We start from the raw sequence: 13,022 nt of genomic DNA on the forward strand, positions 1-13,022 counted from the left end.
GCGCAGCGCCTCTTCCATTCCTTTACTGATGCACCTCACTTTCAGCATGATTCAGCTGGAGATTTCCATTATCCAAGGCCGTGACAGGAATGGGTCAAGAGTTAAAGGGCAGGTGCTCTTTGGACAATGAAGTGTTAGAGTATATTGTTATACTCATGTTTGTTTAGGGTCAGATGAACTGGGATTGGGGTTGGTATTGTGCAGTTATATGGCAAACTACATTATGCTCTGAGTTATTATGGTAAGAGTGGATGGTGTGTGTTTTGATGATATTGTAAAGTGAACCAGCAGATTAAAGCATGTAATTAAGCTGGATGCTGCAGATGAAGTGACCCCTCAGTGAATTCCTTCCACAATCTAATCCAAACACATAGACGTTCTGCTGCCCAACCCGATCCTTCTCCAGCCTGGTGTCCTGAGCAGTATTCCACTGGAAGCCCTGTTCTCGGCACTCCACCACAAGACTGGCTAAAGTACTTTGACAACTGGAGACTTTCCACTCCCTCGGACTCAAGGGCTGCCAAATCTTTCAGTATCTTTGACATTTAAAAGCACTGAGTAATACTTTGGTAAGTTCAAAGATAAAAACAACAAACATTTTTTCACTTTTAATACTGTAAAACATACATTAACAGAAAATCAATCTAATACACAAACTAATTTAAATGTATAAAAGTAACCACTTAACCTTCCCTCAAGAACTCATTGTCTCCCATTCACCTGAAAGGCACTGCTGTACTAGCACCTAGCTTCACCATTCACAGGCTCAGAAAGCAGCCTTTGAAGGTTAATGACTGGGAATGTTGCAGAAGAATGCGCGTGGAAGTTCTATTGCAGCAATAAAAACAATTACAGCAACATGGAATTTGCTGTTGCAACACTGGACATCAGACTGAACTTAGGTACACCGAACTACATATCATAATGTGCTGGCTGCTAGTGGGAGCTCAACCTGATTTCTGGTCCATTTGGGAATTCATCTGTGGAGAAAGAATGCCTGTAATCCAATATCCTCAGTTACTCCATCAGGCATCAATGGGCCTGGCAATTCACTCATTTCTGCTGCCTGGTGACCTGGTTCAATGAGGAATGTAAAACAGCGCATGGGAATAGTGGATTCACCAAATGAAAAGGCCCTGCAATACAGAGCTACGTACACAGACATCAAAACTACTTGCAATGGAGCTGACCAATTTCACAATGTATCATGTCAGTCCCTTGCCAACCACCTAATAATAGCAGGTCCAAAACTAGAAATCCTGTAATGAATCATTCATTATTTCATTCTCCAACACATTTTCTGTCATCTGGATGAAAATGGCTCCAACAATGTTCAAGATAATAATCAGGAGCAAGAAGTCTGCTTTACTGCCATCCAAATAAAACCGTCCACTCCTTTCACTATGCTGGTGTGCGCTGCATCTACAAAGTACTCCACCTAAACCACTTGGACACTACCTTTGCAATCATAACCACAACTAGAAACAATAACAGCAGATGCCTTAGAAAAATCTGCAGGTTATCCTCCAAAATCACACATCATTGGGTTCTACATCCTGCAACTGTGAATTTCACAGAACTATGGCATCTTGGAAAATTCTACTCCACCACATCTTTATTTCCACTACTACAAAATGTGGAAAATATCACACAAATATCTCAATTTCTGATTCACTGGAAGTTTTTAGTGGCAAGGCATACCCAGTCTGCAGTACAGAAATTCACTGCTTCTGCAAAGTTGTATCCCTGGTTGAATCCACTGTGATAAGCTCTTGGGAAAGTAACCACAAACTCACCAGCACATTGATTTGTTCGGAACACCTGAGAATGAGGAAACAACAAAAAAAAATTGAAGATGTAATCAAAACTTTGGTCTATTTCTGTCAACTAGAGATCAACAAAGTGAATATCAATGCAACAAGTGATTAGAAAATGAAATGGTATGCTGACCTTTATAATGAGAGGATTTGCGAATAGGAACAAAGATGTCTTAATGCAATTATGCAGAACCTTGATAAGTTTGCACTTTTGTGTTAACCGCTTTGGTTCCTTTCCAAATATAGATATACTTACCTTGGGAGGAGGGGGAGGCGGGGGCGAGAAGAGAGAAAGAGAGAGACAACAAAGATTCACCAGACCAGTTTAGGAAATACTGATCTGCTTTTAAAGAGGATAGCTTGTATTCTTAAAGAAAAGAAAGAAAACTATCTCACTATGACCTATGATATTCTGATTGGGCTCAACAGGGTCTGCAGAGAAGATGCTTTCCCTAGCTGAGCAAACCAGGTTACAGTCTCAGACAGAGGAGTAGGGCATTTAGAACTGATGCAAGGAGAATTTTCTTATTATAGCAAGGGATGAACCTTTGAAATTCTCTACCACAAAGGGTTCTGGAGCTTTGGCCTTTGAGTTTTCACAGGAAATTCTTGAAAATTAAGGGAATAGAGGGAAACCAGGAGGGTCAAAAGACCAGAAGTCTTTCTCCTGTTCTTATTTCTTATGTATTTATGTAACTGAGACCATCAACTCTACATAACTTGGTTACAAAAATGATAAGGAAGAATTTCTAAGAACTCTCCAATGGCTCTATCTAAGCAGTCTGCACCTACATTTGGATAATCAAGGCAGGAACAGACAAGACAGAAATGGATAAGATTACTATGCACCCAAGTTGCACAGTCTATGTTCACACTGGTTAAATGCTCAACAAGGCTCTGTAAAGTCACAAAATACTGTGGGGGGGGGGGGGGGGAAATTACAATGATAAAAAATTATACAGCATCATGCATTTATAAATTAAGCTATAAGCTACATGTAACAGGTCATTTTCTGTTTTCATTTACAAATATTTGAAGAATTATTACTATAAGCTATTTAGTTTTAAAGAATAAAATTAACAAGGTGGTTACTTGCTATTGACAGCAGCTTTTCCATGCTGCAGAGCTTAACAAGAAATGCAGAACAACTTTTAATTTCTTGCAGCAATAACTCAATTTCAGCAGCTGAGTGAATTGGAAAGAGATGAGGAAGAACATACTGGAACACCGTGCTCCATCAAAATATTAGGATTCATAATGGTCACTAGCTGATGCAGTAAATCTGGCTGAGAATGGAAGAGCTCTGGAGCCAGCTTCCTCATGACAAGCTCAAGTTGTTCAGCAGCATATCCAGGTACCCCATACCATGTCTTTGGTTCACCCCTGCGAAAGTCACAAAACGTACATTCTTTCAGCATCAAATCATAAAAAGATCTTAACTATCTCAACTTGCAGTTTTAGCAATAGCCACAAACACCTCTACAAAAGCACAATGCTTCAAAAAAAAACAGCACATGGTTCAATGAAAAAGCAGGGTAATTGCATCAAACAGATAATGTAACATGCCACATAACAAGTTTCTAAACTTCACTGTTTCCACCATAGGACTGGGAGATAATGGGATCAGAAATGAGAGGACACAGATTTAAGTTCAGAGCTGAAAGATCAGAGGTACGATAAGAATATTCTTTGTGCCATGATCAGAGATCTGGAATGCAACTCAGAATACCTTGAAGAGGAAATTAGATAAATACTTGGGAGGGAGGAACTTGCATGGCAATAATCAGACAGTAAGAGTGAAAGAAACGGCACCACTCTTTCAAACAGCTGATTGAGGCACCTTTCTCATGCCATACAATCCTACCACAATCATTCTGTGTTAAAATTACAATGCAACACACAAGAAAATAGAAACAGGAATTTCTTTGATAGGTATCAAAATGCATGAACATCTGATGCTAATTCTTGAGACATCATAATTAAACTGTTATGATTCTAGCTCTTTGTGAATTCATCCCATCTTTCAGGTAATAATTTATCTATCCCTGATCCAATCCAAGCTCCCACGTATCATGGCTCTCATAGGCTAATGACTGTCAGTTACTCAATCCATGAACTCAATTGTTCCTTAGACCTATTCTTGGATAGAATGCCTAGTGGAAATGCACCTCTTCATGTTGGAAAAGGTTACATCTACATAGTTGAAGCAGGCACATATTTTTCCAAAATATATTGCTCCATGTAATTATTAGGCAAGAGATTTACACTACTAATTTGGTTCAAGTACAAGGATGCTGGAATTCTCGCCACTTGGATTGATATGGTCACAATAATACAAGCCACTGGAGTTTCCCTTATCAGCACCACTGCTACTCTGTAAAGTATCGTATCCTACATTAGTACTGCACACTGGTTTGCCACACAAGCAAGCCTGTATAGCAGTGATTAACCGGTTTGCTAAAAGCCTGATTTTAAAAAGATATCAGGAAACAAAAATGCCAAAAACAAAATACACAGTATATGTTGCACCATATTCTAGTTCAATGCATTGTGTAATGATTTAATCTGCATGAACAGTATGCAAGACAAGCTTTTCACTGTATCTCAGTACATGTGACAGTAATAAACCAATACCAACATATGGCCTCTCTCTCGCAGAATAAGATGATGGCCTTATCTCCACTTCCCAAGCCACACACTTAACATTTGACTCCACTCCAGTTCTAAAATAAGTGTTGAATATTTTTAGTGAAGAGCTCCACAACTCTGTGAAATAGAGAATTCCAGACAGGCATTACCTTCATAACGAAATTCCACATTATCTGCGACTTAAATTGGCAATCCTTTAGTCTGAAACTATGGGCTAATGCACACAAACTTTTCTCCAAGTTTGGGAATCAAAAACTAACAGATAGGCATGAACAACTACAGCTGAAGGATCTTACTTAGTATGATTATTTAGTATGATTACAGCAAAATTGCACACAAGTTAATTTGTGTACAATGAATGCATCACTCAAATGGCTATCAGAACATGACAATAACAAATACCTTTGGGATGCTAACTCTGGCTGGTATAATATCCAATGTTATGTTTTTAAATGCCTGCACTTAAACTTATAAAATTATGGACTGATTTGAAGAAAAATGATCATACAATCCAATAGGCCAAGTCCAAAATATTTACAAACCAGTGCAGAAAGTTAATAGAGTAGCTCCAGTGGTCTTCGATATGCCAGCAGAATGAAGAGAAGCACATCCCCACGTAGAGCCAAGGGACCTTCATTCCAGAGATGTCAGCGTTGATGTGCGTCAATACGGACTGCTCCAAGACCGGCATGTTGTTCAAGTTCCAACCAGAATTAGCATATTCCTTCGATAGCAAGCATTATAAAACCAAAGAGTTAGATGGTGAAGAGGTAGGTGCAGAGAGAATGTGGAGAGGTCAGAGGGAAGGAATAGGAAGAGAAGGTGGAGGGTGGAAGGTATATTGGTTATAGTGGCGGGCAGAAAAAGAGTGAATAAGTGGGGGACAAAAAGTAAAAATTGTTAATCCTTTTCCAGCTGCCATGTGGTTGTATTTAAATACAATCTGCAAAGATATTTTATCAATATCAAGTGATAACATGAACATAGCAGGAAAAAAAGCAGAAAGCATTGACGTAGGAACACAAGCTAAAATCATTTATCCCGGTTACTCTCCATTACCCAAGCAAGCCTCTTTTCAGGATTTTAATATACATGGAATGCTGCAGTAGTCATCCCAGCGACATCTTAAACCAACTAAGCAAATAAAACTGTAATCCTTGTCTGTGAAGCAGCAAAGAACTGAAAATAAAATGTTTGAATCCAAACCACCCATCAGCACTTACAGCTGTGAAGTGCCAGCAGACCTGTCATAGGTCATGAGGGGTGGAGGGACAAAGCCAATATCATCAACAATACAGCTAGGTACCTGCCATTTGCACCAGTTTCTCACTGTGCTATCATTGGGAGTTAGTGGTCTGCATCTTTATTCTTCCTACCAGAGCTCATGACTATATACTTCCCTATGCTGTATTCTATCTGTCATTTCTTTGCCCATTTTCCCAACCTGTTTATGTCTTTCTACAGACCTTTTCCTTAATATCACCTGCACCTCCACTTCTCCTTGTATCATTCACAAACTTGGCCACAAAGCCATCAATTCCACCCTGCAGATTCAACATGCAATGTGGAAAGAAGTGGTCCCAATACAGATGCCAATACCACTTATCAGCAGCTAACCAGAAAAGGTCCCATTTATTCTCACTCTTTGCCATCTACCAATCAACCTTCTGCCCAAGTTAGTACCTTTCCTGAACTAACATGGGCTCGTATCTTGTTAAGCAGCCTCGTTTGCAGCATCTTGTCAAAGGTCTTCTGAAAATCCAAGTAAACAACATCCACTGACTCTCCTTGCCTATCCTGTCTGTTATTTCCTTCATCAAGCAAGATCTTTTCTTAAAGAAACCATATTGACTTGGGCCTATTTTATCATATGCTTCCATATACAAAGGATATCGGTTAATTCGGACACATCGCAACCAGTACATTTTGGCCCAATAAAGCAGCTGTCCCAATTAGCCAAAGTTTTATGGAAATAGTTAAAAAGGTAAAGTGACAAACTGAGCAACAAACTATGTACTTAAATGTAATACAGAACAAATTCGAACACTACCAATAACACTACAATCCTATAAAACATATTATTTCCTAATAGAGGAATTCATCCTGTGTATGGAGTGAACAAAATCAGCGCAAATGCCTAGTACAAATAACCTTCATATGCTATAGACAACCACATCCTCCAAATCTTCATTTTCATGATTCAAGATGACTGTTGATACCTTTAAATTCTTCATAGCTCCTAACTTGAAGTTGTGAAATCATTTCATTTTCATTCCCGGCCATTTGTGGCATCTCCAAGCCTGAATGCTGGAAACCACAGTTCAATCGTCCTGGTGCTTACTTCCCACCAGTAACAAAAATCACTTCACTACTTTTTTTAAAAAACCCACAGCTGATGCTACTTAAAAACTGTTCACTCTCACCATGGTGTAGTGGGTAACAGCCATACAACTGCACATGACTGTCACCAGTTAAGAAACTGTTCGGCAACAGTCTCCTACCTAAATTAAGCAGCATGGTGACCCAAATAAACAAAGGGGATTCCAGCTATTTTATCAATTTGTTGTTCTGTAAGAGTTGCCCCTATTAACTGGAATATACTGCATCCCAAAACTTCAGGATGGACTCAGGATCTGAAACAGGATCTCTAGTGCAGTCTGTGATTCGTGGTGGAAGGGAAGTAGAAGCGGTAAGTCTATCTTTAAAGTTAAAGCTTAAATTCATAGTTGATTTTGTATATACAGTTGCAAGTAGTAGTTATGAACCCTTTGTAATTACCTGGTTTTCAGTATTAATTATTCATAAAATGTGGTCTGATCTTCATCCAAGTCACAATAATGGACAAACACAATCTGGCTAACTAATAATACAAACAATTGTACTTCTTGTCAATACCGAGTACACCACTTAATCAATCATAGACTAGGTTCAAAAAAGTATGTGAACCTCTGGGGTAATGGCTGCGACAAAAGCTATTTGGAGGCGGGTGTTCCAATCAATGAGATGAGGTTGCAGGGGTGGGTTGGAGAGGAGCCCTGCCCTATAAAAAGACAGAAAATCAAGTTACTGACAGAGCTTGTTCTTCTTAAGAAAATTGTTTATGTGCACTAATCCTTGATCAAAACAGCTTTCAGAGGACCTTAGAGGAATTGTAGATACATAAAGCTAGAAAAGGCTACAAGTGCATTTCTAAAGACCTGAGTGTTCGTTGGTCCACAATGAGAGACATTGTCTACAAATGGAGGAAATTCAGAACTGTTGCTACTCTTGCTAGGAGCGGGTGTTCCACAAAGATCACACGAAGTGCACAACATACAATGCTTCAGGAGGTGAAAAAGAACTCAAGGGTGACAGCAGACCCGTAGAAAACACTAAACAAGAACTGTGTTCATGGAAAGACACCACAGAGGAAACCACTGCTCTCCAAAACAAACACTGCCGGATGTCTCAAGTTTGCAAGACCGCCTGGATGTTCCTCAATGCTTCTGGGACAATGTTTTGTGGGCAGACAAGACAAAAGTTGAATTTTTTGACAGAAATGTTTGGAGCAAAGAGGGAACTGCACACCAACACCTCATCCCAACCGTGAAGCATAGTGGAAGAAACATCATGGTTTGCTACCTCAGGGCCTGGACAGCTTGCAATTGTTGAGGGAACATTAAATTCAAAATTCTATCAAGACAGTTTACAAGAGTAAAGACAAGAGTAAATCAACAGAATGGTTTTAAAAGAAGAAAATTTGTGTTTTGGAATGGCCAAGTCAGAATCCAGCCCTTAGTCCAACTGAGAACCTGTGGCATTCCCTGAAGAGGCTGTTCATACAAGACATCCCAAAAATACTGATGAACTGAAACAGTTTTGTATGGAGCATTGGTCTAAAATTCCTCCTAACCACTGTGCAAGTCTGATCAGCAGCTACAGGAAAAGTTTGGTGGAGATTATTGCTGCTAAAGGAGGTTCTACCAGTTATTAAATACATGGGATTATATGCTTTTTTCAGCCTGGAATGTGAATAATTGAACAATATGTTCAGGAAAGAATTGAAAAGTACAGGTTTCCCCCGCTATCCGAAGGTAGAGCGTTCCTATGAAACCGTTTGTAAGCCAAAATGTCATAAAGTAAAGAAGCAATTACCATTAATTTATATGGGAAAAATTTTTGAGCGTTGCCAGACCCAAAAACTAACCTACCAAATCATACCAAATAACACATAAAACCTAAAATAACACTAACATATAGTAAAAGCAGGAATGATATGATAAATATACAGCCTATATAAAGTAGAAATATTGTATATACGGTGTAGTTTCACTTATGAAAATCCGAAAGACAGCGAGCCAAAATCAATTTGGGGGAAAAAAATCGGCACACACATACACGCATGTGCACGCAACTGCCCGCACAAGGCTTCACAGTCACGGTAGTCTTTCTCGGGGTAAACACACATATAAAACGGGCATCTTTTTGTCGTAAAAGCAAAAATCCTCTTTGGTTAGCAGAAACAGGGACTAATGTAGGTCTTTTGCAACAGCGAGCTGTTGTAAAGCAAACGTTCGAAAAATGGGGGCCACCTGCACAATTGTCTGTGTGTTATTCAGCTAGGCAGATTGTGTTGCTCTATTATTGTGGCTCAGATGAAGATCAGACCACATTTTATGAGTAACTAATGCAGAAAACCAGGTAATTGCAAAGGGTTCACAAACTTTTTCTTGCAACTATATTTACTTAAATTGAAATGCAAAGTAAAAATGACTAGCATAGAGCTGTGGCTAACTGTACTTTTTTTACTTATTGAATTTTAATATGCAGAGTTACTGGGCAATTTTTTTAAAAAAATTGATGAAGATACAAATACAGTTACAAATTTCAATTCCTTTATATTTAGAAGGAAATCAGAACAATTCCTGCCAACAATAGAAAACAAGTTGTTCCAAAGTTATGGCTAAACTGACCACCTAACACAACAACAGCAAGAAGTCTAATTTCAAATTTGTTCGAAGAAATTTCTTGGTAATGTATATATAGAGATTTTCTCTAACATCTTGAAAACTATGGGACAGGAGTAAAATACTTGCCCATAAATTTGCAACGTCTTATAGTTTGAGAAAGTTAAGATAGCCTTGATTAAACCATGCTCGCCACTGAGAGTGTGGACTCATTATTAAACTAATATCATGTGTAAGACCTGAAAGTATAATGTCATATATTCACTTTTCTTGTACCTTGTGAATTGATTTTTGTTAAAAGGAGTAAAGCTATAACTAATTGGAAAATTTATTTTTGAACAAATGGGGACACCTTTCAAACCATCATCAGAGTATGCAAACACTGGGCACATGATCTCCTGCATGCACCAATGAGAGTCAGCAACGAGGCAGCCTGTCAGATGTGACACTCTGTGGCTACATCTTGGAGACAAGATGAAGTAAATGACTATGAATGTTAACTATTAACTTACTCAGCTATCCTTTATATCCTGCTTAAATATTCTAGAACAAATTCTCTTGATGCTGATCGCCTACTTGGAAAGAGATCACAATAAAGATCCATGCAGATACTTTGGTATCAAGTGCTTTAAGTTTAATAATCATACCCTTATAGGTCACTTAAAAATGAGTCAAAAGCCCTTCCATTTACTCTAATTGGTTTTCAATTATATTTAAATAACAATGTCTGCTACTTCAGTATGGGGCCATAGATTCTTCATTTAGACTTGTATCTAAATTTTTAAAAATTGAAGTTTAACGCTAATTCAGTAATAGCACTGAGCAATATAGGAGAATATAAACCACCAGCATATAATATTGTAATTGTACCAGCCAAAAATAGACTATTTAGGTCAATTCCATAGTTTTGTCAGTTGATTTTAGAAGGCTGTGATTGCACCAAGGAGGAATTTCAGCAGGATGGTGCACTGCCTCAGTGATTCAATGATGAATAGAGAATGATTTGTGGAAGAGGCTGAAGATGATTGAGATATTCAAAGTTGTGAGGAGCATCATTAGGATGGATAGCAAGAAACTTTTCCCTATAGCATATATCTAAAACAAGAGTCAACAAGGGTTAAGTGGCCTAGAGCAGATCTGAGGATGGTGGTTAGGATCTTGAACATAAGCTGATGTAGGCACACACTCACGTTTAAGAAATATCTAGAAGAACACTTGGAATTGCCACAACACAGAAAGCTACAGGACAAGTGCTTAAAAATGGGATGAATACAGAAGGGTATTTGATGGTTAGCACGAATCAAGTAGGATCTAGGTCCTTTTCCAGCACTCTCTTGATCTAAAGTCTAACCTGTTCAGATTTTTGCAGGTCCCACTTTTCCCAGAATCAGTCCCAGGTGTCTGAAACCTTCCCTCTGGAAGGATCTGGGATCCATTTGACTATGTTAATTTGCACTAGCTTTCTACTTTCATACTTAGTGGTACATGGAAGGCAGTAATCTGGAAATTATCATCATAGAGGCTCTGCTTTCAATCTCTTTAGCTCTGCCTGTAGGACCTCATCCTTCTTTCCACCTGCATCATTGATATTGATAATGACAAACAAACTTCATGGAGTGATGGTTATATGGTTATTTGTGTGGCCAGCTAGAACTAGTTATCTAGGACTCAAATTTTTAATACAGCAGAGTTTAATTCATGTATGGCTTCCTCCACAAGATTTTAGCAAGCTAAAGAAAGAAATGCTAACTTATTACGAAGGAAAACAGACCAATACAAGCCAAATGGTTTGCAGCTCAAAGGTTAAAGGTTAAAAATCAGCTCTACTGGGGATGAAAAGCTGAATAAAGAACTCCAACAGGAGGAAAATAGAAATGGATATAGAATACTGTTTGCTCTTCGAAACTCACTAGTTATCAAAAGCTGGTAAACGACAAAATGGTCTTGGTATACTTAATGGTATGCAAGCAGTTTACTAAGTACAACAGTTGAGCTGAGACAATTGTAGATATAATATTTCAGCTGTTTCTAAAACATGGCTTAAAGAAGGGCAAGCTCAATATACTGTTTATAATGTTTTCAGACAAGACAAATAAAGGAATTAAAATGGAGGGGGATGACAAGAAACAAACACTGGTGTGAAAAGGAATGTTATTTCATCAGGCCACACGGTTGACTGAACAACAAAATCTGCAATTATGCTGCTGGGAGACAGAAAAAGCACATTTGTTTGCAAAGTTCTATTAAGTGCAAAAATACAAGAGCATTTTGCATTATTTCAATTGTTGTTAATAGGCAACAGTTAGTGAAAAGCATCGAGGGCACAGAAATATTCAATTGTATTCAGGAAAAACTTCATAGTGTGTGCTAAAAGGGAAAGGGACTCTGGATTTGGCCGAATTGAAGTGGAAACAGTCGCCTGAAAGTAAGTCAATCTCAGAGAACTGGGAGACGTTCAAGTTACCTGTTCTCAAGAAGGAAAAGGATGGGACTGGCTAAGTTACAGCCCACTGGAAAACAAACATATTAGCAAGTTTAATATTCCATAGTACTTTGAAAGCTAATGAATATCCAAACCCAGACCATTAAAAGCAGCAAGGGAGGAAACCAAAGAGGCTCTGCCTGACATTTTTTAATCCTCTCTGAATACAGGAATGTAGTGAAAGGAGTGGAGGGCTGCAAACATTACACCGTCCTTCAAAACAGGTTGCGAGAATACAGCAAAACTTATGGAAGAGCTAATTTAATTTTCATCACAGGAAATTTTTTGCAAGGAACAGTATAATTCATATAGGCACTTGCTAATCAGGGATAGTCAAGGATTGACTTTTGTAAATCAAAGATCATGCCTAATGATTGAATTGTTTGATTAGGAAGACTGACAAAATCAATTAAAAATGGACTAAAGACTTTTGACACACTATGTGGCTGTCTGGTCAAAAAAGTGATCCAATGGGATCCAAGGAAGTGGCAAATTGGCTTCAAAACTAAACTAATGGCAGGAAGCTAATAGTAATGGCTATGCATGTGTGTGTGACTGAATAGTTGTGATCATGGAGCTCAAAGGGGTCAGGACTTGACCCTTTGATTATTCCACATCTTCTACCTCATGGGCAAAACTAACTTATGGCAGTCTGTAAAAATGAAACGTATCCATTACCTGCCGGAAGAGCCATATATACATCAGCAGATTTTTCCCCCAGAAAGGTGAATAAGGTGGTTAAAAAGGCAAGCAGATATTTTCCTTCTGATCAATGGCAATGATCATTAATATCACCTTAAATTGTTGTCTGACTAGCATTACATATGGCTTCAGAACAAACCTCTCTACTCTAACAAAGAGCAGAGGCACTGTTCTGGAATAGTACACAATGCTAGTTAGATAAAAACAGCATTTATTTCTGGTTACTGAACTGAAGGGTGAATGTAGTAGAATTGAAGAGGATCAAGTAGCAAGAAACTGCAAATAATGGAAACCTGAAATAAAAATAGAAATGTTGGAGATAGTAAGACAGGCAGCGTCTAATACATAGAAAAAGATTTAATCTTTTAGTTCTGACAATAGATAATCAATCTGTTTCTCTCACCATAAAAGCTGCCAGACCTGCTG

At 38.4% G+C, this 13,022-nt stretch overlaps 1 protein-coding gene across 1 annotated transcript in view; it reads right to left on the minus strand.

Moving 5' to 3' along the window:
• The window catches only part of kdm5a (lysine demethylase 5A), a 169,776-nt gene that overhangs the window by 69,787 nt on the left and 86,967 nt on the right, over positions 1–13,022 (minus strand). Inside the window, exons 11-13 of the mRNA XM_059977706.1 lie at positions 5,009–5,190; positions 3,038–3,200; positions 1,702–1,821 (exon numbers count right to left, since the gene is read on the minus strand). Of these exons, the coding sequence (XP_059833689.1) occupies positions 1,702–1,821; positions 3,038–3,200; positions 5,009–5,190 (465 nt within the window). The remainder of the gene's footprint in view (positions 1–1,701; positions 1,822–3,037; positions 3,201–5,008; positions 5,191–13,022) is intronic.

The sequence above is a fragment of the Hypanus sabinus genome, chromosome 8 (assembly GCF_030144855.1).
Source record: "Hypanus sabinus isolate sHypSab1 chromosome 8, sHypSab1.hap1, whole genome shotgun sequence".
Classification (NCBI taxonomy): Eukaryota; Metazoa; Chordata; class Chondrichthyes; order Myliobatiformes; family Dasyatidae; genus Hypanus; species Hypanus sabinus.